Genomic DNA, 27,970 nt, shown 5'->3' with positions numbered 1-27,970 from the left:
TGAAGATCTTAAAGCACTTCTTAAATGCCTGATGATGCATTCATCCTGGTGAGAAACTGGGTTCATTGTCATTTATCAACAGAAACAGAGGTCCAGGTGACAAGAGGCTTTGCTACAGGCTCAGCAGGAAACTGATGGAGTTTGGGAATGAAACAGAACCAGGTCTCTCCCCAGCCCTTTCCCTCCACACCAGTATTACTGTCCTAGGTGAGACCTCACCACAACAAAAGTCAACCACAAAACTGCCACTTGCCTGAAAACTTCTCATCAACAAGCACAAACTGTGATTTGTGCAGCCTAATCCCTTGGCATTCCATTCCATTTTGGTGCATTAGCAGGAGTGCAGTTTTGAACCTTCCTTTAACTTGGGAAGCTCTCCCTGCAAGAAGCTGATTCAGTGGAGGGTCTCTGCCCTCGTGCAAGCAAAGAGCTTGACCTGGCAAGTACAAATGAGTACCAGGCTTTGTGTGCAGGAACAAGTTGTTATGGCTCATTTTAAAACCCTGAAGGAGGCACAGGATGTCTAAGGAAAACATACTGTAGGACTGAATGAATGGGACATCAATTTCCTTGACAGAGATGTCCTGCCTGGCTGCTTTGCTCTTCTTGTGTTTTTGATACACAGTTTGGTGCCTTCATTCTGTAATAGTGGGACCTCTGCCAGGTGTTGCTAGACGCATTCATAGTGAATGGCTTCAACTGTGAAATCAACCTAGTTTTCTCTCTTTACAGAGTAGGGAACTCTCTTTGTGATCCAAATAAACCTTGAAGAAGGCTTCAAGCCAACTTCGTCACTGTTTGCTCTTACGTAACTGGACAAGGAACACTCAGTACCCAGAGGTAACAATAATTCTCCTATATACCTAAAAACTACATTTACTTTGAACTTATCAGCAGCAAAAGCCTGTCATCTTTGGACATCATCCACTAGAACTGCCCAAGACAACTTATCTGTTATTTTTGGGTGCCAACAACAATGGACTTGATATTGTCTGCATTTATCAGAACGGATTTGTTACCCAAGATGCAGATAATAAAATAACAATTCCTTGCCTCATGGGCAATATTTTTTCTGCTGAACTGAAGTGACTTTTTATATTATATTCGCACATGAAATTCATGGCTTTAGGAATTCAAAGCAATGTGTTCTTCAGGGCACAGATGAGCACAGCTGAAACCTGTCCACAGGGATCAGCTTCCACCTCTGCTTGTGGTTAGAGCAAACAATGCAGAAGCCACAGTCCCTCTTGTGTCCACACTGATGTTCTCTCAGAGGGCACCACAACCTAAATAGCTGTGTCACCCGTGGAATCCCAACCAGTTTGCAGCAGGAGCACCTGAAGATTTCCAGCTCGAGCACTGAGGCACTGCAGGAGCAGATCCTGCCAGGATTAGTCCCAGCCCAGACAGTGATAAGGGACTCCCCAAAGGCAAATCCTCTCCAGTGCCCACCAAAGTCATCCTGACCACTACAGCCTTAGCCTAAACTCTGCCTGGCCTTCACTGCTAATAAACAGAGGAGAAAAAGTATTCCCAGCCATGTTGTGGGGCTATCACTGGAGAGCTCTGACCCCAGAGAAGCAGAGGAGGCTCTGGCACCCAGACAGAGGGAGGTGGCCAGAAATGGGCTCAGGACCTCAGGGGAGGCTTTCTGATTTGAGCACCTGACTTTGGGGCAGCTGGAAGCACACAAAGCAAAGAAGATTTCCCAAGATCAGGGAGTGCTGGTGCAGGACCCAGCAGTGTGGGGTGGGTGCCTGCACATGGTGCTCCAAAGCACCTCCCAGGACATCTGGCAGAGCCTGTGGCAGACTGAATGCCCTCACTTCAGACAACAGAGAGCAGCTGTTTGCCCTACTGACATTGCTCTTGAACTGCTGGTTTGTTTTTGATCCTTTGGTGGCTTCCAACGATCCGATGGGCATCTGTAAGCATCTGCCACCCTGAGCCAGCACAGGCACTGCAGGGAGACCCCCCAGCCCAGGCTGCTTCTGTGCAGCCAGGCTGTGCTGCTGGAGCTGTGGACAAGTTTATAACTGCTGCAGAGCAGGCACAGAGGGAGGACTGTGACACGTACTCACCGCCAGCTTACGCACACACAGCCCAAACTGCTGGGTGACACTCAAGCACAGCTCCCAGAATGTTTAACCTGCATAAAGGGCTTTAAGTTTAAAATGAAATGAAATAAAAACAGCATTTAACTGCGCATACAGCTTGCTGCCACCTCTGGTGGCCAAGCCAAAAGTATTAGGTAGAGTTAACTTTGGCTGACACCGCAGCATTTACTGTTTAATTTCCTGATACTTAAAAAATAATTTTTTAAAAATATCTGTATCTTGAATATATCTGTGTTGGTGGGAACAGCTTCTCATTTTCTTTAACAACAGCTGTGTTTTTGAGTTCACATTTCACAGATTTTTCTCCTCCTAAACTCAACTCCATTCAGCAGCACCCACAACATCTTGGCACAGTCTTCCCTCCCTTGGACAAATATGTCACCAGACATTTCTGGCAGGCTGTCCTCTTACAGATAACCAGCATACCAAGCTAAGAATAGGATTAGCTGCTTCTCTAGCTACTTTGTCCAGGTGCCTGCAGAAGATCACTTGGTGTGCTTGTTCAGCTTCTCAGAGGGGTAATGCAGGACTGGGCTGTGAGTCCAGCAAGTTATTAGGAAGCTTGTGGAATCATGCGTGGGTGCTTGGATCAAAACATATCAAAAATCAGTGCTAAGCATCAGATTTCAGCTGTCCGGTGATCCCTGGCTGGCAACAAAAAAAGCCTTTCCCAAATATTTTCTTATGGGACAGTCAAAGCATTACGCCTTCCTCAGTCATCTGGCTCTAGTTACTGCCACAGAAAAAAATCCAGATTACAGAGGCCAGTAGTACAGTCCAAGGTGTGACTCTGGTTCAGACAGAATTGCCTACAGTTCTTAAGTGCCTAATATAATATATAAATAGTCCAAATTATGTATGTAATTAAAAAGTAAAATAACTCAGGAAAGCAAGTTTAGCCTTCACTAGAGACCCAGATGCAGTGCAGGTGTGCTCAAAGTTTTCTGAGCAGTATTTATCATAAAACATTTTCAAGAGATCCTAAAGCTTTCCAGCCCTTTGTAGCTGTAGCATTCTGCAAGAAAACCCTTTTTTTTTTAATTGTGAATGTATTAAGTGGCAGAAGATGAAAAAATACACCCTGAAGGGTGGTATTTCCTTTGGGGAAATAAGGAAAGAGGGGATTTAAGGGAATTGAATGCTACAAATGACATAAAACAAGGATGATGGCCATGAACATGTCAGACTCTGCCACGAGGCGAATGTGGGGTGATGGCACTGGCAGGAGAGCTTGTGGACCTTGGGGTAAAAAATGCAAGAACCAGAGTTTATCACAGCAAAGCCAGCTGAGAGCCCCAAGAATGACTGTGGCAAAGGGAGAGGAATCACAGCCAGGAAGAAAGTGTTGGCATCTCCTGCACAAATTCTGAGTGGTTTCAGCCATTAGTGCAGGACTAATTCTCTGGGACTGTCACTCAGCCGACTGCATACTCCTGTGTCTCTATGTAAGAGGAACATGTGTCATACAAAGACAGGATGGAAATGCAGCTATTCATGATTACCCATTTTGATCCTTTTCTGTAACATCACTTCCTCTGGCTGCTTCGAGAGCGATCTGCAGCCTCTTTGCTAACGCGCAGCAGCGCAACTGGGGAAAGTAACTCCAGTTAAAATATCCACTTTGTCAAGTGGAGGCTTCCTCCCTCTGTGTGCGTGCGAGGACGTAGTTCCCCTCCCATTGTGTTCCTGGGGACACCGATTGTCCCCCTGAACAGTGCCTGCCCAGTCTCTGATTAGGCTCGGCCACCTTATCAGCTGGCCAAGCACGCACAAGTCAGATCTCATCACCATCCTCTTCTTATCCCCGCTCCAGTATTTCCCTGATGTTTTTTCTTACGTGACTGCCCGCTGCACTTGAGGGCCACAGTTTTGGTGGGGACAGGAGCCCTGTGAGGAGAGAAAACAAAGCCAGAGCTCAGTGCAGCCTGCCCAGGTCCTGGCCAGATAAGGCTCCGTGAGCCGCGCAGGGACCAACTCGCCCACGGTCTGCCCCAATCTGCTGCGGCCAGCGAGGCTCCCCTGGCTGCTGCTCACCAGGGCTGCTCATGGCTCCACGATAAAGATGTGGCAACAGCTGTTTCCACACACACACAGGAGCCAAGGGCCCTGATAAGAGACTGAAACTCTTTGCACCAAAAGGGAGGCGCAGGCAGAAAAGCTTGAGGGGGCACCACTTCACACGGCCAAACACACAGAGTTAAATAACTCTTTTCAGCAGGTAGGAGGAAGGGATAGAAAAGTGACCTTTCCCATTAAGAATGACATATTTGTTTTGTTTCCCTACAAGCCGATTTTTCTGGCATCGTGACATGCAAAACATTTTGAACTTTCTAAGGAAACTGTTATTAAAGCACTGAACATTACTGCAAGGGTGCGTTTGAAAAACAGAACAATTAGGCATTTCAAAGTTTATCTAACTTAGTCACTGGTACCTTTCAAAATTGTCACCATGAAACACAAACAGTTGTGGGGGGGGAGTTAAATTATTCCTATGTACAATACCTCTGCCTATAGGAAGAACAAACCCCTTGAAAATGTATCTTTGTCTATAAGCCACCCACTACCTTACTGCAGTCTACTAGTGCACATACTGGAAAAGGAAGGTTTTCTGAGACAAAGGTGGGGGGGGTTTAGGACAAAAAATCCCTTAGGGAAACACTGAGAGCAGCTCTGTGGAGCTGAGGGTCCAGCAGCCCCAGGTTTGGCAAAGTGAGAGCAGAACCTGAGTCTCCTGGGAAGTTATGTGATGTTATCTTCTTTACTCTCCGTATAATTCACCATTCCAGCTCAGCTTCTACCAAGCTCCCCAGAAAAATTTTGCAGAGCCACTGCCAGTGTTTAAGGCTCTCCAAAAATTCAGGCAGACAGAAGAGGAAATTCCACACAACGTGCAGAAGTCTGAATGAGGGGGTTCTGCTAGATAACAGGAAAGGTGGGGCTGAGCTTGGGCTAGCACTTCCTTAACCAATTGCATGAACTTCTCAAAGAGGAGGTTTAAGGTATCCAGAGGAGGTTTGCCTGTGATGTCAAGGGACTGCCTGAACAGAAAAGGAATTGTTAAAAAAGCACAGAATTCAAAAGGAAATGTAATTCACTAAAGGAGAAAACTATCTACTTCTGAGCTGCTCTGTAAGAACAGTAATGGGGAATTCATTAGCTTGTTCCTGCTGGGAGAGTTTTGAGTTTTTCATGAAATCTAAGTGAATCCAACCTGTCTTATTTGAAGCCAAATCACCTTTCCCCCTCTTAAAACACAGAAGAGCTCTTTGAATTTTATTCAAAGTGCTGAAGAGCACAGAGTACCTTGGTGCAGACCCTACTATTCCTGGAACGTGAAGCATCTCTGACCAGAAACATTAGGGAGGCCTAGAAATAAATGCCATGACTTCATCACATTGCTGCTGAGCTTCTCAAAACAATAATCTTGAGAGGAACTGTAGGTGAAGAAAGGACAGAGGACGTGATGGCATTTTGCTCAGAGAAGCAGGAGAGGACAGAACAGACGAGACAGCCAGTGGCTGAGACCTGGTGTTCAGCCAGGTCTGCAAGTGGGGCTACTTTAGCTCGGGAAAGAGAGAGGTGCAGGGGCAACAGCTTGGTGTGAACAGCACTGCTCAGAGCTGCCAAGCCTCTTGCCCAGCACTGCTTCTAGGAACTGAGGCAAGAAGCTACAATGGGGGCAGGTAACAGTAAAAGAAGCTGGGACCTGGCTGCTGATTTAGGGGTGAATGTCATTGAACGCAGCTGGAGGCTCCACGGCTGTTGCAAAGAAGAGGATCTTTGATTCTGGAAGAGGGGGTCATTGCTGGAAGCTGCAAAGAAAGTGGGTACAGAAATCCAGAAAAAGGATCCCATCTCCCAACAGGTTTAAACAAACACTAAATAAAAAAAAAAAAAAAAAAAAAGAACTCCCAGGAAACCCAGTAAGACTTCATACCATGTATGAAACCACAGAGGGCTTTAGAGCCTAGCACCCAAACTGGGAACCCAAATAACTGGGATTTCCAAAGAATCCCATTGCTTTCATTCCCTTTCAATGCTAAAAGTCTTTTCAATACAGGAAAAGGATCTATTTATGTTTCATTAGTGCCAGTTTTGTGTATACCAATAAACTGTGTGTATATAGGAGAGAGGGGAGTGTGCTATGCAGCTGTGAGCTTTCTGGCTAATTGCTTGTTTTCTCTTTCTGAGCAAAATAAATACAACAACAAAATTCAACAGGGCATACCAGCACATCTATTAAGGCTGTGCATTTTCCATCAGATTCCACTGGTATTTGTCTTAGGCTGAGGAGCCCAGTCTATGGTATCCTTCATAAACAGGAGCTGCACAAACACATTTCCTAAACCAAATAAAATAATACCCTGACTTGACACAGAGCAATGTAAGGCAGGGATGCCAAAATGCCAGCTACACTGATGTTAAAGTATTTAAGAAAGAATTCCCTCTGCAGCATCAGCAGCATCAACACATTTTGTCTTAAGTCTGGGAGCCTGTTCCTTACATATGCACTCCGTCCCCCAGGTTGAAAGGTTTTATAGGACACCACAGACTGAGCTGGGTTACTCACTTTTCTAAAAAAAAATAAATAAATAAATAAATAAATAAATTTTAAAAAAATTATTTCAGCATCAGTTTTGGTAATGAGAAATGTTCCATGTTCTGAGAATGCTTTTGGAGTTTGAAACTCCTAAAATGCATTAAAACTGTGATTTTAAAACAGAAACATTGCAACACTTAATACCCTGAAGCTTAACAACACCCTGGGCAGCAGCTGAATTATAAAGTTTTACAAGATGAAACAAAAGAAAGTTTTCATAAATGATTTGCAAACACCAGGCTTCTAAATCACAGTCTGTAGCATGGTGTACTTCCACTAAGTAATAACAGATATTTCAGGTCCCAGGCTGCCAACTGGCAAAACCTACTGGTGTTCATATACTTTGGAAACAGGTCCCAGACTAGACCTTAAAGCAGACTGACGTGGGGATGACTGCCTAATGATACAAAGATTTAAGAAGAATTTTTGAAATTCTTACAGGTTTTGCTCCTAAGTCACCTTCCAGAGGTGGACTCTGAAACCAGATGTTTTCTACTTTGAAGCAAGATGAACTACTCACACGCATACATTTCCCCACACATAAGGGTTTGGGGAATAAAGTCATATTCAAAGGTGAAAATCAAATATCTTTAATAACCTCTCCAAACACCAGTCATTTTTCTTTGCAGGAAAGAACGTTGTCCCAAAGTGTTTAAAGTAAGTTATAAATCAGAAAACAAAAATTGAAATATTTTCCATATGCTTAATTTTACACTGTAATTATTCATTAACAAAGTCTACGGCTACATGTTGTTACACTTATGGGAGTTCAAACACTATTCTCTACTATTTTAAATACGTTATTCAGTTTGCTGCTAACTGCAGACATTTATTAGCTCCATATTTCACTGGCAGCAATTATTGCTGGGAGCTATTCCCTCACAACCTCTGCAGATCACAGGGAGGCACCTGTGTGGACGTAGCCAAGTCCTAACTCTCCTAAACTGCCTGAAAACTTCCACTCCCTTTAAAAGAGCAGGTTGCAAATAAAACTTGCTATCACCGCTATTTTTTTTGATGCATGCTGGCAGGTGGCACGGCCTCGGGGAAGGCAGTGTGGCAGTGACACACAGGTGGCATCAAGCTGGTTTAGCCCCACTCTGCTCTGAGCACTGGCACCACGCACCCGACACCCCTGGGCCTCCCCGCAGCGAGCACGTGGAGTCCTGCGTTTTATCATTTGGGAGCAAAGGCCCCAGGGTTTTCTCTTCCTTCTTTCTACTCATTCCCCTGAGAAGCTGTGGGTTCCCACATAGCAGTTATTTCTTCAATGCTTTCCAGAGCAGTTCTTTGTTTTTCTTGTAAATGAGTTTGTTGATGCAAACCAAGATTTGAATCCCACTGCTGTCAGATGGGGTGGGCAGCGTGTTCTGTCTCAATTCCCTTGTGACTTCAGTAGGGAGCCACAGTATAGCAAGAGCTCTTGTTTTCCACTGTATTTTATTGCACTTGTACTTTGGAAAATCTCAGATCTTAATCTGCTTGGGTAAATTGTTTGGAGGAAACCAGCAGCCCTACAACCGACACACACTTTCCCCTCGTGGCAGCTATGGCGAAATGCTCTCCCAGCTGCAGAATCATTTGCGGTTTCAGATTCTAATTGCAAGAATTTGAAGCTGCACGAGAGGATGACTTTCTCAACTGGTTATAATCGAGAAGTGAGGTGAAATAACATGAATTAACCTCGTGGGCTGCAAATGGCTGCTTACAGTGGGGAGCTGAGATTTGTGAATGAGTGATCAACAATCCCCAGGGACCTTCTGCTGCTTCTTGCTCAGAGGCTCTGGGGGACCACAGGCAAGGGGCTGCTCCTCACTCTGCACCTGCCCACCTGGGCCCATGGATTAGTAAAGCTTTCTGCTGCTCAGGGAAGAAGCTGCATCATCTTCCCTTGCCAGTACGGAGCAGCACTAAAGAATTCTGCATCAGGAGTGTTGCTATCATCAGAGGTAAACACTGAATATTTTAAAAAGTTCATAAGGAGGGCAGGAAACACTAATGGTCACTTCTGTAAAATTACTGAGCTGTCCACATAGCCTCTAGCAGCCAGCTTGTGAGGAAAGGTTAAGTGTCTACATAAGGCTTTCCATACCTACATGCTTTTAACTGTTGCTGAATTCAATATATGTGAGCTTACTGTAAGCTCATAAACTTTGCAGGAGTAATGCTATCACCCTTAAGGTATGTGTGTATTCCCTTCACATGGCAGCACAGAGCTGCCCAAAATTGAGAAAGCAAATCAGGATTTTCAAAAGCTGTCAGAAAATTTCATTAAGCCATTCCTATTAAAAAAAAAAAAAAAAATTTTTGGTGGTCAAATATGGATACTTAAGAAAATGTGAGGTATGCTTGGTTTCAGTGTCTCAGGAAGAACATGATAAGCAATAATCTCAAAAAAAAAAGGTCACGAAGAAGCAGAAAAAATTCACCTGGTTTAACTTCAGAAGAAAGATCAACCTGGACATAGTCCTGGGGTTTTCAATCAGCCAAAGTCTACAGTGACTTCAAAGGGAAAGTTCCCAGGGTGTCAGCTACAGGAATGTTCCTTGATCTGCTCAGACATCAGAGTAGCATTACTCATTACTCCTCTATAAGATAATTAATGATGACATGCATTTTTTAAAGTTCCTTTACATTACACAGCTAATGGAAGAACCAGGCTGAAAAATTAGTCCTAACAACTAAATAGGGCATCATTCCTAAACAATTAGTGTAAGTTCCAAGTTCCTGTAGAATACTGATCCATGTATTACAAATTACTACAAAACAAATAAAATACGCTGATTTATATACAGAAAATAAAAACCACATGCTGCTCCACAGCAGAAGGGAACGTCATTGCATACTCTGTTTTCCATGTAACAGAGACACCTGCATTAATATTCCTTTATTAGATCCTTAAGTTCAGCAGCTTTACAGAACACAGGTCGGTTGCAGAAGAGATTTTGAGAATGAAAGATTAAACAGTTGACTCAGATGCACCACGTTAACTGGTGGTAGAGACCATTCTCCTGTTCTCCAGCCTCATCCATCACAACTTAAAAGGCAGGGAAAAAAATCTTCTATGCCACTGCTGGGATACACAACTGTGAATGGTGCTTGGTGGCCTGCTCTGCTCCAGTTTCAGTCTCCTGAGTCCTTTCCTCTTTCCAGGTGCAGGATTTACTCACAGTTAGAAAAATTGCTCACTTTCTAACTGATCCCAGACTCCTCTTAAACAGCTGGGAGTCTCTGATATGTCTCCTAGGTCTGGAAGTTTTTTGCTCCCAGGGGCTGGATGACGGGGCCATACCCTGAGCCCTGTCCCCCTGCCCCTTCCCAGGCAGACAGGGAAGGGGGCTGAGCCCATGGCACTGCACAGCTGGGATGCAGCAGAGGGAAAGTAATTCCCACCACTCAAAAGGCCAGCTACAGCATCCCCTAAGGGACCTGTATTTTACCCAAAAAGTAATATTATGACTTCATGAACAGCGTGCACAGTGAGAGAACAGGCAGAGGCAGATAGCCACAGAGAGGAACATTTACAAATGAGAGTATTCACCAGCACAGGTCACATCCCATCACTTCTCACCTTGTTGTAGTGGTTGCTGTGTGGGTTACCCTGGCCAGAAAAGGAGCTGCTTGTCAAATAACACTCCTTCAGTGCTAAGAACAAGGTGGAGTTGGAGCACAAACTACACTTAGGTCTGTGCCAGTTGTTACAGAGTGACATGAAAGCCTAAGCATTTGATTATGTTTTAAATATCCAGATAGGAGTCTGGTCAGCTGGACTGATTACTGGTTACTGTATGCAGAAGAATTACTGGATTCTTATTTTAATCTAAAAATAGAGGTTCAGGACCCTGCAAGAATGGTAAAAACAGTAAATCACAAGGGTCAGGAGAAAATTTTAAAACCCTACAGAATTCATGGAGTTCAGTAAATTTTGTGATCTCTGTGCTTACTTCATTGATATAGAGTGATTATTAATATTCCTGCATAAGCAGTAAGCTGAAGCTTTGGCTTATTTCTCAAACCAAATATGCTTTCTTGTGCTTTTTAGCTTAGAAGAAAAAAAAAAAAAAACACTCATGGCCACTGGGTTCAATGCAAAATGATGGTGACTTTGCCATGTTCCATTAAAAAAGAAATAATATTATAGAGCTTGAATTGAGCCTTTGCTTCCTGCCCAAATTTTGAGGCTTCCTTCTTTTGAAAGAAAACAAATACACACCTCATATAGAAGATCAAGACAGTGGCACAAGACAGGAGCTGTTGGAAAGATTAACACTGAGCTGTGTCAAGCTAAAGAAAGCTTCTCTCTCATACTGAAAAGAATGAATAAAAATTACAAGACCTGAGGAAGAGAAGGGGGAAGAGATTTCCCTTCCCTCAAATCAAACATGAACTATGGCATCAAATTAAGCATTAAGCACAATCAAAAATGGGGGGGGACGACTTAGTGTCTCATGCCAAGGACTACTTTCGAGACCACTAAATCCTGAAATAAGTAGGTAGAAAATCAGGGATATGTCAGTTGTGGCTCCTTTTGTATTGTTATTACTGTCTGCAGCAAGAGTATCAAGCAGGATTTGTGGTGTGTGTGATGGCTTAAGAGGGAAGAGATTAATATTTTATACAGCAGAAGTATCATGAAGCTGTTCCAAAGCATGGACAAAGCATGCAAACAAAAATGCAACTGTGGCCACTGTCAGAATCTACTTTAAAATCTATTTAAGAGCTGAATTTGTACCCACTGGATAGTGTCAGGGAATGCAGTGGCATTATTCTCAGACTAAGACAAAGAGTGCAAGATTCTAGTTGTAAAATTAATAGCTGTGTTTACAAGGTCTTTAAGAAGCTGCCTATTTTTGCTCAGTGAATCATTGCCCTTCTTTACAAAGTATATTTCATTAATCTTAGCAATGCACTCAAATCTCAGTGGAGTTGCTCTGCTTACATACCAAATCTGGTGTTCTAAGTCTAAACTATTTGTCACAGTATTCAACTTTAATAAAATCTGTATTTATTGGAAGATACCATTTCCTCACATTATCTTAAATCAAAACAACTGATTCTTGTCAAGTTATTTCTCTCCCTCTTTCCCCTCCCTAGAGGAAAACAGTATGATTTATAAAAAGCAAAATTCACTCCTGTGCAAAATTTTGCAATCCTAAAACTTAGCTTTATCCTCCAGCTGAACATCATCTACTAAGATCAAATGAAACTCCATCTGCAGTGAGATATTAGATGAGTTAATACATCACTTGATTGTGTTTTTTTAAACACAGTCATTGTGATTTGCAATCAGTCCAGATGAAAAGATAACATTAATAGTGCATATCTATGTTAGCAAAGCACCTGCAAATCTCATCACCTTTTTAATGAAACAAGCAAAATCTCCTTAAAAAACAGTCTTCCCACAATTATCTGCTGGAATTAGGCATCAGGCCCTCTAAGGACTTACACAAAATGTGGGGGTTTTTTATATAAGAAGGCAAGAGCCAGGAATGTGAAGAATTTCACTGACGAGCAACTGCTCAAATTGCCTCTGTCAACAAATTGTTCACCTTATGGGACTATTCACATCTGAAACTTATTACCTGCTTCAGTATTTATAAAATGGCATCTCCAGCTGGCACCTGCACTGGCAGGTTCACACAGGCAGCATTTCTACATTCCCCCTTCAAGATGTGATGCTGCATCCCAAGATCTGAGAGATAACAGTGAGCACAGAGATGAACAAAGGGCAGAGGTCAAAGCTTTGCTGCCTGCTCTCCTTGGTATCTGGCCCTAGAAACATGCCAGACCCCTCACATTTACCTCTTCCCTGCACAGAATGCACATTTTAACAGAATTTAATATCCAGTAGTTAATTCCCTATTTTAATTTCTTCTCAGCTCATTGTATCTAAAAGCTGATTTTTTTTTTTTTCAAATCCCTAAGTATTTTTTAAAATTTAGGCCAGGGACTCTGAACAAAAGCATGCTCTATCCTCACCTTGTAAAATATTTCTGGGCTTCTAAACAAGTTTCATGCCTTCACACAGCTGGTAAACGTTTGCTTAAAAATATATTCCAACAATCCCTTTGAAAAAGATTTGTAACATATAGACTTGAGCTTCATCTTGGAAGCATCATTTATATAGCACACCCGTAAGTTTTTAAAAGCTGCCTTCTACTTACTTCACTCTTTGCAATTACCAGTTTGCTTATATCAACCACCACACAAAGGCCTTGGATAGGTCACTCAATAAATAATAAATTTCCCTATCTGTTTTCCCAACTACGTTGACGAGCCAGTTTACTTCCTTCACTTGCCTCCATGAACAATCCCAGTGTCGTGGTATTATTCAAGCCATAACCTGCTATATAAGCAAGGATAAATTATTAGCAACCTGAAATGCTGGCAAGGTTAATCATTAACTTGTTGTGCAGTCAGATTACAGCATTACTTTTAGGCAAAGCTCAGTGCAGTGCAGGCTCCTACCTGTGCCACCTCCACAGCCCTTGGTGGCCTCTGGTATTTATGACACACAGAAAAGAGAGATGTGTTCCCCAGGAGAGCTGGAGGCAAGCAGCATCCCAAAAAAGGAAGAGAAAACAATATGCTGAATCCATCAAAGATTGTTACTTCATAGACTTTTCACAGCCAAATAAACATTCTGCAGCTGGAGGTCTGCATGAGCCAGAATAACAAATGTCCCGAGACCTGCTAGAGATTTTGGATTAGGCTGTCTGATGGAAGAGGTTGATCCTGTGCATGCATGCATGGACAGAGGCAAGTATTTTGTGTACAGGTCCTGAAGATTAATTACCTGAAAACACCTTTTTCTTTTTTGTTTTTCTCCCATGACTGGGGATGAGGATGGGGGTTCATTTCTCAGTGTGTTGCGGCCAGTGGCCCACTGGCAGGTATCACCCTCCTCTGGGGGATTAGGAGTGAGCACTGACCTTACAACAGCCTCAGAGATTTGATGGGTACATTTTGCAGTGCCCATTTGAAGAGTGTTCACCTGGGACCTTGTCCCTCAGCCCTTGGTGCAACCCTCATTCCTTTGCCACTCTTCAGTTGTCTCAGGAATGGCTCCTTCAAACACTGCCATCAGCTGGCAAATTCCTACATTTCTCATTCCCTTTTCCTCCCCACCTCTGGAAGAAGCTGGCTGTACTCACAGCTGCCCGGGCAGGTGGATTTTGACACTTTTGAACAGTGATTTTTTTGGCAGTGACCTTCCCCAGCAATTCTTAAGAAACTAAACTGTTTTTGGAGAGGGAGCCCTGCTGTGAGTCAGTAGCAGCTGACAAGATGGAAAATCAGGGATAAGAATTTGACAGAGGAGCAGGGCTGCTCACAGGGTGCCACAGAGATCTGCAACAGGACTCAGACTATTCAGTGTATTTATAAATGGTCTGGAAAAGAGATAAATAACAAGATGGCATCTGCTGCCAAGATGAATTTCTTCAGGACAGTTGTAACAAAAACAGCCTGAAAAGAGTTGCAGGAGCATTTTGCAGTACTAAATCACTTAAAAAATTAGGAGGTAAAAAACCCTATATTCTGTGTCAGCACAGTATTCCTCATGAAGGAAACAACTCTTGCTATATCCACAAACAATGGGCTCCAAATTAAACATTGCAGCTCGGGAGACAAATTTCTGAGGTCACCATCAATAGGCCTGGTAATGAATACTTGTGGCAGTGGGGAAAAAACACAAACAAACATCAAGTGAAAATGGTGACAAGAAGAAAGTGCAAAGTGCTCAGCATCACTGTGCCACTGCCCGCAGTGCACACCAGTGCCAGGTAGTTTTGGCCACCCAATTCAAAAAAGGACACAGAATTAGAAGATGAAGAGGGATAGAGATGACACGCTTGGACCTTTCAGCCTGGAGATACACTACTTATTAGAGGACATGATAAAAGGTTATAAAATCTGGATGGTCTAATATAAATCACAGAAGCAATGAAATCAACATATTAAAAAAAAAAAAAAAGTTAAAACCAAACCAACACAGCAAAAACCCAGAAATACTTGATTGATTTGTGGATAATTCCCTTTCTTCCCCCTCCAAGACACTTCCACATCTTCACAATGACTGTTTTCTGAGGCTGCCAAAACATAAGTCAAACATTGACCAAGTCCCTCATGAAGGACACATGTGGGGAAGCTTGAATGCTTTTCTTACATGATGGAACTCATCATCACAGAAAGCTGCTCAGGCCAAAAGCTGAAATGCGATCCAAAAAAATGTATTAAATACATTAACAAAGGATAGAGCCCTCTGTTAAGTCCCACAGGGTCCCTTCTGCTCAATAAGTCCCTCGAATGGGAGGCTGAAAAAATCAGTCTGAGGAGGGATTTTGATATCCACACCTTTCCACAGGCACCTGAAGGAGATTTACCTCAAATGCTTTTCTGTTCTATCACCAGCTCTACAAACCAGAGTTTTGTGGGTTTTTTTTCATTCCTGAACCATTCCTGTCTCTCACCCAGCAAAGAGTGAAAGGAGATGCACACTAAACACACAAGACTTGCAGGACAGGTGCATGGTAACCCTGAGAGAACCTTACATAACATGTAAGTCATCTGGATAGTTCTTCCCAAAACTCTGCTCCTGCTGAAGTAAACAAAGCACAAACTTTCCCAGATGTGTGCTTCGTGAGGAATTCTCACTCAACGTATGATTTTTAATTTGGCATCCTCAGAAAACACAAAAGCGTGATTCAAAGATGGAATGTAGATGTGGAATTGCTACAGAGGGAGATAGAAAGGGTTTATTCATAGATTAGTCCAAACTCCTGTGTTTGTAAGCTTTTTCACAGCTTCCAAATGTTGCACTGGGCAACTATCCTTCCTCTCATAGCAAGATTAAGGATGAGTATCTAGATTTCCCTAATTTTCCATAACTGATAGCCAAGTAAAATCTCCTCTGCACAACTTGCATGGTGAGCAGTTGCATTTTTGTGCAACAAAAGAGGAAAAGTAGGTTTTTCCACTGATTGCTGCAGGAGAAAGGTTTGCTGTGCAAGCAGCAAGATCACCCCTACAAGAAAAAACCCTATTGATTTCCATAGTTCTTTTCACTAAAACTCCTCCTCCTTCATAGAGACCCAGAGCACTGGGAAAATAAAAGAAAACACTTCTGTAACAACCAAAACTGAAGAAGATGGAAGAGAGAACATTGGCTGGAAGAGGTTACCAATATAATCTTCATCCCCAGGAAGAAACAAAATCTAACCTAAGAGGGAAGAGGAGGATGAAATCAGCAGAAAGCTAAGGACAAGCATTAAACAACACCAATATGAATGAATATGTATCTACATACATCTATATCTTCCACAGAGATTCTGGCAGCCTTGGCTAAATGATGATTTAGTCTGGCATCCATTCTTTCCAACTCATCAGCTTGTTAAAGGTGTCAGTTCCCCTGCACTGCCTACAGGAACGTTTTGATGGAAGTGTCACGGAGGACTCACTGGTGCTGTTTTCACTTGGCACCATTGACATCTTCCCTTTGTTTCTCAATCTCTTCTTCTTCCAGCTGCATTTTTCTCCTTTTTTAGCCTTTTTTTTTATTTTTTTTTTTTTTCCCAGAAGAGGAGATCTTCCATCAGTGCCTTCTGCAGATGCTGCTAAGTGAACACCACTGCAATGTTACAGCATTTCTCCATTTTCCTGGCAGGTAAGCTCTTTCCTGGGACACACAAGATAAAATTGAGGGAGAACTCTGAGGCAGGCAGAGTCTAAAGCTTTCACTGTAAATAAAGACTTCCTATATAGCCATGAAGGTCTCTCCTAACACATTCATGGAGAGGAAAAAAAAGAACAGTTTCAGTAATTTTAGACAGGAGCCTTGTCACACAGACTAAACACTGACCAAAGAGCAACCAAGGATAATAGGAGTGTGTAAATACATGAAGCCTTACATGTGGCCAGGAAACTGACATTTAATCCAAACTAATTAAATGTGTTTTAAACAGTACATCAAAGACTTCTCAAATTCAAAGGTGGTGTCAGAAACAGAAGACAGGGAAAATAAACTAGACAGAGAAGTGGGAGAACAAAATATGGGAATTTTGGTCTAGAAAAGTTTAGACTACTCCAACAGGGAGAGGAAATAAAATCATCCAAATTTATTCGCAGGGAAATGATGCTAGGAAAAAGGGATGGGTCCAGGAGCACTGGGAACCAGCAAACAGCATCCAAAAAAGTCATCATTCTCCACACCCACACAAGGTAAAGATTGGCCCTTTGACTAGCGAAGCAAAAGAGGTATTGTATGAAAAATACGGTCACTTCTAGAACTTGCAACATAACCTCAGCCTACCAGGAACAGCCAGGCTCACAGTGAAATCATGCATTCAATGGCACCCAAGAGAATACTCAACCAAGGCAAAAAATAGCTGCTCCAGCTTATTCACCGCCTCTCCGGCATCCTGGGGACAACGGGAGCTCCTCAGCAGGAGAAACTGCTCAGAAAACCCTGGTGAAATACCCTGGGGGTCCTGCCCCTTCCCCAGGGCCTGTCCCCACCACAGAAGCTGTTCTGGCTGGTTTTGGGGTGGGGCGGGGTGAGGAGCAGCTCCAGCCTCGCTGCGTGGTCGGGGAGCCCATCACCAGGAGGGAACTGCGATGCTGAATGCACAGACTCTGAGCTGGGCCATCCAAGCTGACAAAAAAGAACAAATCCTGCTGAATTTGGCAAGACCGTAACTGGTGAGGCACAGAAAGTACCTGGAAAAATGAAAACTGCAGCAAAGGGATTGCATGAGTAAAGGAGATGGGAGTAAAAAAAAAAAACAACAACAACAAAAAAACAAACCAAGATTGCTTGGGCTCATTAAAAAAAATCTAGAGAGACACACCCATAAATGGAGTCGTTTTTACACCAAAATGTTTTGTACCTTAAAAAGTACATGGCAGACCAGGGACAAGATGACGTAGCAGGTTTCCCAATGGCTTCCAGTAGTTTCCCTTTAGCTCTCTGCATGTGGTTTTACTGCTGGAACAGCTCTGCTGCAGTGAGAGCTGCCTGCTCCCTGAGCACGAGCAAGCTGCATTTCCAACCAGCAAGCAGTGCCCATGAAGACCATGGGACTACTCATGCATAGCAAACACATCCCTAAGGTGCTGGGAATAATGGATATAGACATTTTTCAGCCTTGGCTGTACCACTAAAAACTTCTCTGTGAATAACTATTCTCATCCTGGAACACAGACAACCTTCACTATTTGCATTATTTGCTCCCAGGTCTGAATTGAGGCTCAAGTACCTGTGTGTAATTTTTCTCCTTTCAGCCTCCCCTACTTCCCTGAAGAACTGCTTTTGACAGTTTTTTAACCATATCTGAAAGGACCTTATATGAGCTAGAAGCAGCTGAGCCAGTTGAACAGCCTCATCCATCTTCCTCCTCACCTGTGTTTTGTTCCATCCTTTCATTTTTAACAGGCAACTTGGTGCATTTTTTTTAATTAAGTAAAATACCCATCATCTTTGCAATATTTTCTTTAGATTGTTTACTTTAATTTTGGTTTCCCTACTTAATCTTTCTCACAAAGCTGTACGCGTTTTTAAATCTTCCAAGGAAAATAATTACAAAGATAATCCAGCTGAGTGTAATCAAACTGCAGGGTTCTTTATTTTCCTGGCCTTTTAATTTAATTTCACATCCTGTGGTCTTAAAGAAATATTAGGATTATATCATCTTGTTATTGTTTAGATTACATGCCAGTAAAAATAGGGGGTAACCAATTCTTTTCTTCCCCACTGCCACACAAAAAACTCACACAGCACACAGAATATTTTCAAAATAAAGATGCAGGGGAAGATCTCAGATGAGCATGAGTTAGATCCCCAACTCCCAATTTTCTGTCCTGTGTTTATTTGGATGAATTTTTACATGAGAACAGCAACTGCTTTGATAAAGTAATCTGCTTTTAAAGTTTTTCAGTACAATAATATGGATCCTGATGTGATATTGTAGCTTTCCCTGGATAAATACAAAGCAGAAATCATCCACAGAGTAACACTGGCAGAAAACCAGCGTGGGAGAAGAATCAGTCAGCTGAACAGCAAAACCACAATTGGTGTCTCTATCCCTGCAGGAGCACCCTGCCCCATCCTAGCAGTCAGTTTGGAGGTTTGTGGGGATCAGAACACATTGCAATAAGTCTGACTACACAGCTGGGGCTTCAGACCTTCCCTGCAAACATCAAAGTCCTCAGCACACAGGTCTTCATCCTCTGAGCTGGGAAGAGATCCCTGGCAGCTCTCAGCTAGCACAGCACTACCTGCAAAGGGAGCTCATTTTCCAAGAAGTCAGCCAGGATGCAATTGTGGGGTCTTTGTTGTGTATTTTTTTTCCCCAGGAGTAACATATTGTGCTGTCCACAGGTATAAATATCAGCCACCAAGCAGGTGTAACATACCACAGGGCCTAAAGCAGCTAAGTCAGAGCTGCTGAGTTCCTCTTGAGCTGTTTCTCCTTCAAAATGGGGCAGCACATGCCAACCAAACTCACTGGGGAAAAAGGCATGGACAGGTAGGGCTCATCTTGGGGCAAAACTGTGTTTAAAATTTTTATTCTGGAGCTGTTTAGCACAAAGACGTGTGGGTTGGTTTGGTCCACGTGCTGCTGCTCTGGCAACAGTCAGCACAGCATCACTAAAACCACCTCTTTTGGGTATTTTTGACTAAGTTCTCAGAGTATTCTTAACTAAGACAAAAAAAAAGTGTCATAAAGTTATGTCAATGTCTTGCATAAGTACTGAAAATTCTTTTCTGAGTGGATGATTTCAGCAACACTAAGTTAAAACCTCCTCAGAAAAAGAACATACTGATAACAGAGACAGGCAGTCTCTTAGATTTATTATTTTGCACTTGAGGAAAGCAATCCCATGAGATTAATGGAGCAGATGTAAGTAGTTCTACTCAAACCTCCACAGTTAACATTTGTACTAAAAGTTTTACTACATAATAGGTTCTCTGTGTTAATAACCTGGCTCGCTACTAAATATTTTTTAAATGCCTACAAACCCAACGAGACAGATAGCAATCAGGCCATAACAGTTCCACACAACGACACAGGAAGGAGCATGGTCCTCTCTCCAGTGAAAAAGTCTAGATGGAAGAGTTCTTGATTTCTCCAGCATTGCCACATCCCCAGCCCTGCTGCCCACGTCTGCATACTGGAGAATCCCAGAGTGTCCACCAAGGGCATAGCTACAGCTCTACCTTGCTCTGCATCAGCCCTGCTATCAAAAAAAGATTTAAAAAAAGAGCATAGAAAATATATTTCAAGCCAGTTCTACACAAACATTTGCCCTAAGCCATGTGTGGCTACAGAACTAATTGCCTTCTCTAAAAAGAAATTTTGAAGTGATTCTTATACACTCTTTACAGAAAATCCTGAAAAATCCTCTTTTCTGAATTTCTTTGATTAAAATACGAGATAGTCTTGAATCTTCTGGGTACTTTTTTTTCCCCGGAAAGAACTGGTTCCAGGAAACTATTTTTTTAAAACTACTGCTTGAAAGCACCCTGTTACATCTGAAGCAATGGCTGACTCCATTCTTGAAATACTTTTTTTGAAAGCTATTGCAGTGGTGAGCCTCTCTTGAACTCAAAAAAGAAAACTAAACTGAGACACCACATGGAAGCTTCCTCTGCTTACAGTCACAGAAAGCATTCTGGGTTTACTTCAAGGGATGGAGGATAGGACCTTAAATTCTGCATTCAGTGCAACCATAGAGTTTTGGCCATCACTACAGCCACCTTCTTTCCTTCAAAATATGCTTTTCATTGTTCTCCTGCCCTTTTTCCAACTGCTCTGCAGCCAAGTTCTTGGAAAGCAATCACACTTCATGTTTAGGATTTATTGCTAGTCTTCTGCCAGTACGGACACACACAAATCTCTCCTGTGATCATCCTGGAAAAGCAAGCTAAAAATACAGCAATTTATGAACATTTTGCATGTTATACGGCATCAGTGTGCACGCATCAAAACATTCTGAGCGTATAAAAGGTCGGCCCTTTTGTCTAGGCCAATAGAAGGCTCTGCTTGGGTGCCATAAATAAGCTTATTTTAGAATTCCAGCCTACCTAAAAAGGGAAAAAAGCATTTGCATTGTGTTTCAGTGGTTGAAGATGTTTTTTTACCACTGTTATGTGGTAAACTTTGCGCTTTAGAAACTCTAGGTTTGACAAAAAAAACCACAGTTCATCTTCCAAAGTGGCTGCTTTAAAACTAATGACTAAATTAGACATCACAGTTATCATTAAAACTTGAAAGTGGTGAGAATTGTCTGTTTGTACAAATTTTTTAAGGATTTTGCAATTTTAGTCTCAAGTTGTATTTCTGTTTGGAAATGTGTTTTGGGTTGTCTGAGGAAGCTCATACCCACAGAAGCATCAGGAAAGGCTGATTTTATGGCCAGGAAGAGCAGTTCATGAGGTAGAATATTCAGGTGATCACCATGCCTTGGTCATGCTTCTCAGACCATATTGTTTATTTTTATTACAAACACTGTAGATTATTTTTATTACAAACACTGTAGTTTATTTTTATTACAAACACTGTCCTCTTTGAAAGGCTTGTCTTTTATCAGCTTATTGCTTTTGACAGGCAAGGGTAGATTCAAGACTCTGTGGATACAATTGAAATTCCAGATTAGGATTGTTAAAATTCTTTTGAGACCTTGGGAAACTCTTTTTGGTCTCTGGCTGCTTGTTTCTGATGATGCCCTCTGTGAAACCTCCCCAGATTTGGAAGGTGAGCTGGGACTCACTGGACTGGTTGCTGGCAGCGTGGTGGATCTCCAGCGCTCGTGGCTGGGTGGTTCTGAGCCTCAGCCACCACTGCTGGGACCCAGGAACACCAAGGCTGGTGGAAAGAAAAGGCAGAGAAATACTTTAGACTGCCAGAAGGCAGGGTTAGATGGGATGTTGGGAATGAATTGCCCCCTGGGAGGGTGGGCAGCCCTGGCAGAGGATGCCCAGAGCAGCTGTGGTGCCCCTGGATCCCTGGCAGTGCCCAAGACCAGGCTGGACGGGGCTTGGAGCAGCCTGGGATGGTGGAAGGTGTCCCTGCCATGGCAGGGGTGGCACTGGATGATCCTTGAGGTCCCTTCCAACCCAACCATTCTATGATGTCACGAAGATCCAGATAAATGTTTTATCACCTCATAATCTGGGGTCCTTACTCAACCCAAAATGAGTGCATTTGTTATTGTTTTTATTTTCTTTTTATGAGTCTCATCTTTCTTCCCTTTTTATCTGATTCTTCTCCCCAGGCAATACTAGATAGTTCCCAAATACCTATTTGGTTCCTATAATTAAACCAGATGTATTTTCTGTTCAGTCTGAAAAGGGATTAGCGATTTGTGAAATGGGACTTTGCATTCAAGAAATGAGAAATTACAGTTGAGGAAAAAGCATAAATTTACTCCTAATAAATAATGAATGGACTTTCAAATGCAGTAAATCTCCATTCTTACATGTTCAAACTGACAGACTTCTGAGTATAACAAGTACCTTATGTGTAATTTTGTGTCAAAATCTTCATATTCTGCAAAAAATATTAAAATGTCCTGAAATTTATTCTCTGCTCAAATGCATTTTTGTATGTGAACCACATTTACTCTTTTTGTTGCTCTAATAAGATTACTCATGTATCACATGGCATCAGTTAATTCTGGGTGTGCTTCTCATTGTGATCATCAGGATTGAAGTGCAAGTATTTGTGTAGTAGTTATAAAGGTTGGCCCCTGGTATTTTAACTAAAAAGCTCACTTTACATAAGGGGTGAAGGAACTTAGACAAGGGACTACAGGGGAAAAAAAAAAAAAAAAAGCTACCAAGGCCAGAGCAAAAGAGTTGCAAAATTTAAACCAATATTTGCTATAAAACATTTGTGGTGGCCACTCAGCCCTACTTCTGACTCCCTCAAACGTCCTCACTGCTGGATTTCACACTGCAGCTCTACCTAAACCTCTCCTTGACATTCCCTTTGCTATTGAGAGTAGGTTTGTGTTCCCCTTGCAATTCTGACAAAACTTCTGCCTTTACTAATATTTGCAGAGTGGTTCCATCATTTTTCTTCTCCTAATATTAAGGATCACATTGCAGGTACCAACCAGCATGTTATTGACCTAATACAGCTTTTAATTTTGACTTCACAAGTGGAAACACACAGGCACTTACTTGGCTTAGCCTACACATTCATCCAGCTAAATCTATTGATGGAGTCTGCAGAACCTGGAACAAACTTGTTTTTGTTTTTAGATACCATAATCTTCAATATATTAACTCTTGGTCTTACATATGTTGTCTGCCTTCTTCATCTGCAATGAAAGCCACCCACATTACTCGCTGCAAATTTTAAAACAACTTTACTCACAGCAGCTTGCAACAATAACTAAAATGTGACAACCTATCTCATACAGCACTAGTACTCATGGCTCTGTTGCCAGGTGCATCATTTTTCCTTGTTCTTCCTTTAAAAAATTTCATATCCCTCAAAAAAAAAAAAAAAACAAAACAAAAACTTTAAAATAAATTAGCACCAGGCCTCTGAAATATGTTGATATCTTGTTGGAGGTTCATACATGGTTTAAAGAACACTTGGAATGTAGTTTGGAGGAAATCTTGATAAATTTCTGCCATTTGGATTATAGCTAACAGCTTCTTTAATGCAACTCTAACACAATAAAGCAACATGACTGTAACCATCTTCCTGAGAATGGTAGAAAAGGACCATAAAACTGAGTGGCACATTTAAAATTGCTTGCAAAATATCAGCTCTCTGTAAACAACACACAATAACTGTAATTAATGCCAGTCCTTTAAAGTATTCCTAAAGTCTACTGAAATCTAAACCGGCATTGTGTGACTGGTGGCAACAACTGCATCCTAAACAACATTAAAAATGACAACAGAATATAAAATCTCCATCAGAAGTGAAAAAGTTATAATTCACTGATCTGCTGAACTCCTTTGCCCTTATTATTTGTAGAGCTTTTTTGGGAGGATCTCAGGACTTTACTCTTTAGCTAAGCCTCAAAAGTTCAACAGCCTGTGAGTTATATAAACACTATTTTACAATTTGAGTTATTTTCCCAGCAAAAGGATCGCTTCAGGGGCAGACTATTTGAATGATCTCTGTTCCAAAATGAACGCTGCTTTCCTCGGAGTCGCACAGCTTCAGAGCGGCCGAAGCTGAAGCCCACCCAAGCGGTGCCCAGCCGCGCTCGCAGCAGCTCCGGCGCTCCGGCGGACAGGCTGCAGGTTGTACCGCACCTAAGAACGCCAAACCAGCAAGTGCTTTCAGGGAAGAAACTCTGACCAAGGGCTTGGAAAAACGCCTTATTTTAAGCAGCAAGCAAGTAAATAAACACAAACATAAAAATGGGTTGGAGCAGACAGAAGGCGATCGCGCCTCGGCAGGGATGCCGCAGCCGTAAGACGTGTTGCTTGTGCGAGGCGCTCCCGCTCCAGCCGGAGGGATGCTCCCGGGCGGACGGGGCTCCGCGGGGAGCCCCGAGCCCCGGCCCCGCCGTGCCCAGCGCCCGGCTCCGCGCCCCGCAGCCGCGGGAGGATTTCCGCCCGCGCGGGGAGAGGAAACCGCGTCGGCTCCCGACGAAAGCCGGGGGCAGCCCGATCCGCCGGTGGTTGTCGGGGCTCGGTTCTGCGAGCCCTCGGGGTCGGGACGGGGATGCCGCAGCCGGCAGCCGAGCGTCTCTGCAGGGCGCCCCGCGCCGAGCAGCGGCGGCTCCGCGCCGGCGGCTCCGGCAGCGCCCGGAGCATCCCCGCTGGCCGAGCGCGGCGGCGGCCGCGGGGGACAGCCCCCGCTCGGAGACCCCCGCGCCGCCGGGGGCGGGGGCTGAGCCCCCAGCCCCTCCGTCCGGCTCCGGCTGGGGACAAACACGCTCTCAACAATGGGCATGTTTGCAGCAACATGATCTCACCTAATAACGCCGAATAAGGCAATGACTGTACGGGGAAGCGATACGATCCTGCCGGTCTCACCACACGGCGCGGAAAGCTATTTGCAGATTTGCTAAGCCCTTTTGAATGAATGCATCTGCAGCTGACCTTTAACAATAGACGCTGAAATAGCACAATCTGTGGGACCAGATTTGAGGGGGGGAGGCGGGAAGGGGGAAGGAAGAGATGGGTGAATATTGTAATCTCTGCAATCTCATTCACTTCCTTTCCCAAACCCCCGCGCACAGGGAAAAGCAGCGGTATTTTCCTTTTCACCGGGGCTCTGTCTCAAACAAGCCGTTCCCAACGCCGGCACAGCCACATGGCACCCCGACAGCCACCGCCGGCGGGACCGGCGCGCATCCCCACCGGTGCCCGCCCGCATCCCGCGGGCATCGCTCCGCGGAGGGGCGACTGCGACAAGGATGCTCCAGCCCCCTCTCCCCTCCCGCCGCTCTCTCACCTTCCCTGGCTTTCAGCAAAACGGTGTTGGCAACGATGTTTTCCAGCTCCATTGACGAGCTCGGGCAGCGCAGGCAGCGGCACTGCAGCAGGACGTCACTCCGAGGTGCGGAGTCTCCGGGCGACCACCCGCCTCCTGCCCCTAGCGCGCTGTCCTCCCGCGCATCATCCCCGCCTGCCCGCCCGCTCCCCCGCGCTCCCCGGGCGGAGGCGGCGCTCCCCGCACTGCCGGCTCCGCCGCGCCCCGCTACTCCATCCTCCGCCCCGCCGGCTCCCCCGGTGGTTCGAGGGCTCGGGCGCTCCTGCCTCCCTCCCCCGGGGGTGTGGCACCGCGGAGCGGCCCCGCAGCCCCGCGCAGGCGCCGGCCCCGCCGGGCCGGGCACGCCGGGACGTGTAGTCCTGCGGCGGCCCCGCCGCACCTGGCGCCGGCTCCGCAGCCGCGCAGGGTCCCCAGGGAGGGACGGTCACTGTCCGCCTCGGGGAGGGGGACAGCGCGGGCAGGGGCACGGACAGGGGCTGGCCAGAGCGTCCCGGGCGGTGGGGATGGGTGTTCGCCGCCGGGGATGCTCGGGGCTCCCGCGGTCCTGGCCCCGGAGCAGCCCCGGTGCCGCGCTCCATCCCGCGGCGGCGGCCCGGGGCTCCGCTTGTCCTGCCCGCGGTTGCCAGGGCTCCCCGGCCCGGCTCTTCGCCCCCCTCTCCCCGCAGGTGCCCACACTCGTGGGAAGGGGTCGCCGACACCCGGCAGATGTCTTCCGCCCCCCCGCCCTCCTCCTCGGTCCGGGGCTCCTCGCCTTTCTCGGGATCTCAAAAGCCCTACAGAAGAACCCGAGGGAACCCCATCTCTTCCGCCACACCATTGTTTCCACCCTTGTAAGGAACTACGTGAAGCATCAGCCACTTGTGGAAAGTTTGTGAATTTTAAGTGCTAGATTACAACATAAACTCTTTCCTGTCTACATAGGACAGATGCTCATGTCAGCATGATTCTGATTTTCCTAGCAACGGGGTAGATCGATTCATCAGGTCAAGCGATGAAAGAGGAATAAAAACGACCCATTACTCCCACTGACACTCTTCCTCCGTCTATATTTGCATTGATTAAATCCACATGAAGCAAATCAAATTAACATGCACCTTCTTGTAAGTGGAGCATAGACACTACTCTTCTTTTTTTTATTGTACCAATTTATTTCTTTCCACAGCCACGCAGAAATGCCCTGCAATAGCAGAGCTTGCAGACTGCCTAGAACACATTTTCTGAACATAGGAAATAGATGAGAAATGCATTTAATGAATAATACCTTGGGGGTAAAATTGCTACAATAAATGCCTTTTGTACCTGATTAAGTGTCAAAGGTTTGACCTTTGAAAGTTATTTTGCATAGCAGGTGGCACTGCTATGCACAATCCTCCACAGCCTTTCTCTCCTGTAGCTTCAGAAAAACATTCGGCTTTCAGAGCCATTCCATGCTGTGGTTACTTTCTTTGTAATACAAGTTCTATACCGCAGCAGTTGTGTCTGTAAGTACCGGAAGATTTTTCTCTGATTAAATAATTCTTGAGGGAGAAATTGCTTCCTGGAAACCAGAGCCTTAGCACAGAGATGAGGTTCCTAAGGAGCATCTGCCCTGCTTGTTGTTTGAACTCTTCTGTGCAAGCACTGATGTAAACAGACCAGATTATGCTCAGTTCTAAGTGCACTTCACATCCCTGCCCAGCCTCCCACTAATGATCATCATAAGGACAATGCAAACATCTCAACAAGGCTGATGGTCGGTGGAAGACAGAATTTCTATTATACAGAACGTTTTTAATGCTACAAGCAACTCCTCTCTCCAGAGGACAAATGAAGGCATGTGTCTAAGTGCCCACTTTGTGAAGCACCATTCACTGCAGCAGCACTGGGATATTGCTGTTTCTGCTGCACCTCAGGATGAGACTGATCAGTGGGATTTACCTTCATGGGAGACTCCACAGGGAGCACTGACTGTGTTTGGTGAGTTATTTTTATAGAGGTGCCTGAATGAAAAGGGCAGAACTTGAAGAGCTCAAGTATGAGTTGCACTGGAAATCAGCACATGCACCCAACAGCTCTACTGCTCCTCTTATCTCATATCTGTATGTACCTCGAGATATGTGGAGTCACCCACAGCGTTGCCCTGTGGGACAAAAGCATAACTCCAGCAGGCTGATATGCTCCTGTATAGTTTCAAATGTTTAATTCTTGCAAGGGAAAACCTATTTATCAAAAGAATTACGACAGCTCTGTCTGGAGTTTGGAAATCCCACGGAGCTGCCTAGTGTTCGTGAGCGGCGCAGCTCCCGCAGGCTCCACGATCCTGGCAAGCAGAGCAGGGAGCAGGGACAGCCCAGCAGTGTGTGTGCAGTGACACAGGGTTATTCCAGCTCGGCTGTGCATTATAACAGGGCTTATTCCAGCTCGGTGTGCCTGTGCATTGAAATGAACCACGTATATTAAACGTGGTTAGTGCAAGGAGCAGGGATAGCTGAGCTCTGCTGCCGGGCTGCTGAGGGTCTGCAATAATAATATGTGTGTGTCTGACTTACACATCTACATGGAGAGCAGCAATTCTGACTCCATGCCTATTGGGAAGAGCAATGCAGGTTTGTTTGTTTTTTTTTTTCTCGTTTCTAACAAATCTGAATCACTGTGGTGCACTAGGACATGGAAGGAGGTGTGTTCCCTAGCATACACTCCTTTGAAAAACAAAATCAAAGTGATTGGTCCTCACTGCATCTCTCTTTTCTGCTGCATTTTTAAAGCCTGATTAAACCCCTGATATGTGACAAAGGAGTCTGAGATGG

General features: G+C 44.4%; 1 protein-coding gene across 1 annotated transcript in view; it reads right to left on the bottom strand.

Annotated features, from left to right (window-relative positions):
- Positions 1–25,484, bottom strand: part of GRK5 (G protein-coupled receptor kinase 5) — a 147,383-nt gene extending 121,899 nt beyond the window's left edge. Inside the window, exon 1 of the mRNA XM_021529270.3 lies at positions 25,146–25,484. Within this exon, the coding sequence (XP_021384945.1) occupies positions 25,146–25,197 (52 nt within the window). The 5' untranslated portion in view covers positions 25,198–25,484. The remainder of the gene's footprint in view (positions 1–25,145) is intronic.
- Between the last annotated feature and the right edge of the window lie 2,486 nt (positions 25,485–27,970).

This window comes from Lonchura striata, chromosome 7 (genome assembly GCF_046129695.1).
Source record: "Lonchura striata isolate bLonStr1 chromosome 7, bLonStr1.mat, whole genome shotgun sequence".
In the NCBI taxonomy this organism is placed as follows: Eukaryota; Metazoa; Chordata; class Aves; order Passeriformes; family Estrildidae; genus Lonchura; species Lonchura striata.
Note: the sequence above shows the minus strand (reverse complement) of the source record. Positions and strands in the feature narration are given on the sequence as shown.